General features: G+C 32.3%; 1 protein-coding gene across 1 annotated transcript in view; it reads left to right on the top strand.

Annotated features, from left to right (window-relative positions):
• The first annotated feature begins 688 nt into the window (after window positions 1-688).
• The window catches only part of LOC143895871 (uncharacterized), a 28,290-nt gene continuing 26,622 nt past the window's right edge, over window positions 689-2,356 (top strand). The window contains exon 1 of the mRNA XM_077403301.1: window positions 689-1,577. Within this exon, the coding sequence (XP_077259427.1) occupies window positions 1,568-1,577 (10 nt within the window). The 5' untranslated portion in view covers window positions 689-1,567. The remainder of the gene's footprint in view (window positions 1,578-2,356) is intronic.

Below are 2,356 nucleotides of genomic sequence, written 5' to 3' on the forward strand. Positions count from 1 at the left end.
ATTTCCCTTATTTAACTATTTAATAGATAATCTTAAAAAATAAAATTTGTTACAATACAAATGTCGATGATTTACTGCAAAATCTATGATGTATAGCTTACAGCTAGTATTTGCTATTATGCTCATTGTCTGATTGTTCATTATATAAGCGCCGTAATAATAGAATCATGATTAAATAATATCTGGAATGAGTAAAAATATGTATAATTTTATGAAAATTTTGCACAATAATGTGTTTATTTATTTGTAAAGATCAATACTTTACATGACACACGACACGAAGATTAAGATGCTATCACTGTACTTGACTGTTAGGAAGTTGACCTAACGTACGTGAGTAATGATGTAACTGATAACAAGATATCGCGCTGCACTGCTGAAACTCCGCAAAGATAACCATATGATGATTCATACGAGACTAGATGTTAACTTTGAAATTTTTGCAACAATAAATGTCCGGATGTCATAATTTAAAAAAATAGTTTATACTTATAATAAAACTATTAATTTAAACACGGCTTACATTTGCATTTGCTATTTTTTATTTAATATATATTCTTCAGTAATAGAGAGAGAGAGAGCGTACAAATTTTTAATAATCGTAAATTTAAAATATAAGTATATATAATATAAAATAAGTATAAAATAATTAGATTTAAAATAAGTATAATTGAAACTCTATCTCCTTAATTCAAACAATCTCTTTGTTCTTTTCTAATTTTTTAACTGCCATTTTTATTTTAATAATGCATGTGCGAAATGAAAATGCGCAGAAGTAATTAAAAACAGGAAAGAAAAATTTATGACAGAAAAGAGGATATCATTAAAGATATTTTTCCGGACACGAAAGCACAACCAAAGTTATTAAGTTTACAAATGTTGAGTTGATTATAAATCGAGAGACAACGTTACGTATACGGATGTTCAATTAATAAAGTTTATTAATAAAGTATATATTAATAAAGTATATAATTAAATAAAATTTACTTTTATGAAAAAATAAAGTATATTATTTATTGTAATATCGAGTCATCAGGTTTTATTAACGTTCTGTTTTTGTTCCTGAAATTTAATTTATAGATAAATTCTTATAGCGTTACCGCTTCTACCAATCAAAGAACGGCTTTAAGCGGAGGAGGATCCTATCAAAGTGACACATGTCGATACAGGGATTTCTCTATCCAATCATCTCGATCGGCTTGATGTCAACTTCTAAGAAAGAAAGAAAAAATTACGGCGCCCGGACGTAATGCGGTGTACAAGTCACCATAGGGGGCCTTATTCTTATTGGCCGAGAGCGGAGGACGCCCACAAGGTGCGCGGTTATATAGTACTCTAGTGCTATGCGGAGTTCATTCATAGTTCCACTCCAGTCTAGTCATTCATTAATACGGCGGGAGTGTCTTTACGGAGTGTGCGCTGATCGTAGGCTCTTGATCACACGAGTGACCCGCTTTGAGCTCGGCCGCGTGTGCGTGTCACATATGTGTGCTCGTCCTATCCTATGGCACGTGAGATCGCGGAGTACAAAGTAGTCGACAAGGTGAATTAACATCGAACACGCAGAATGTGGATAGGTAAGAATGACTCACGATCAGACTCGGTTTCAGACGAGCGTTCTAAGAAACAATACCCGTCTCGTCAGAACGAGCATTCAACAGATACAAAAAGTGGAAATTTAATACGGGAATTTTATTTGTGAAAGTGTCATTGAACGCGATTAAATAACGACATTTCTTTGATCCGTTTATTTTAATGGAAATTCTTTAATATGCATTCGTATTAAAAAGAGACCCTTGTAACGTGATATCGTCCTTAAAAATAATTAAAAAATAATTAAATAATTTTAAAAAATAATTAAAAAAGATAGTCTAAAGAGATATACCTTAATCCGATATTTAAAAGATACTTATGCGTTCAATAAAAATTATCTAATATAAATAACTTACTCGCAAACTATCATAATTTATAATTATATTTTAATATTATTTATGTTTATAAAAAATGAACGTTATTGATAAGAAAATTATAATCAATTATTTAAATCCTGATACATTGTGCTTCTTTGCAATAAGCTGAGTTCGAAAGAAGTATAAATCGCACCTTTTTCTCTATTAATAGCGGCACTTCAGGAATGGCATTTCTAAAAAAAGGTCTTCGTTTTTAATGATGAACCGATGCATTTCACGGCTCATCTCGTATCAGGGACTGGTGCAAATACACCTGCGGCAAATCGCTCATGCGGTGGTGCTTCGAAGAACGTTCGAAGCACGATAGTGTTATCCCAGCAGAAATCGCGCGATCTTTCGCCGTTCCTTTGTTCCTGTGTTGTCGAAAGAAACGGCGCTTCATCTGT

This window comes from Temnothorax americanus, unplaced genomic scaffold, assembly GCF_048541705.1.
Source record: "Temnothorax americanus isolate GAGA-0224 unplaced genomic scaffold, ASM4854170v1 Scaffold17, whole genome shotgun sequence".
NCBI lineage: Eukaryota > Metazoa > Arthropoda > Insecta > Hymenoptera > Formicidae > Temnothorax > Temnothorax americanus.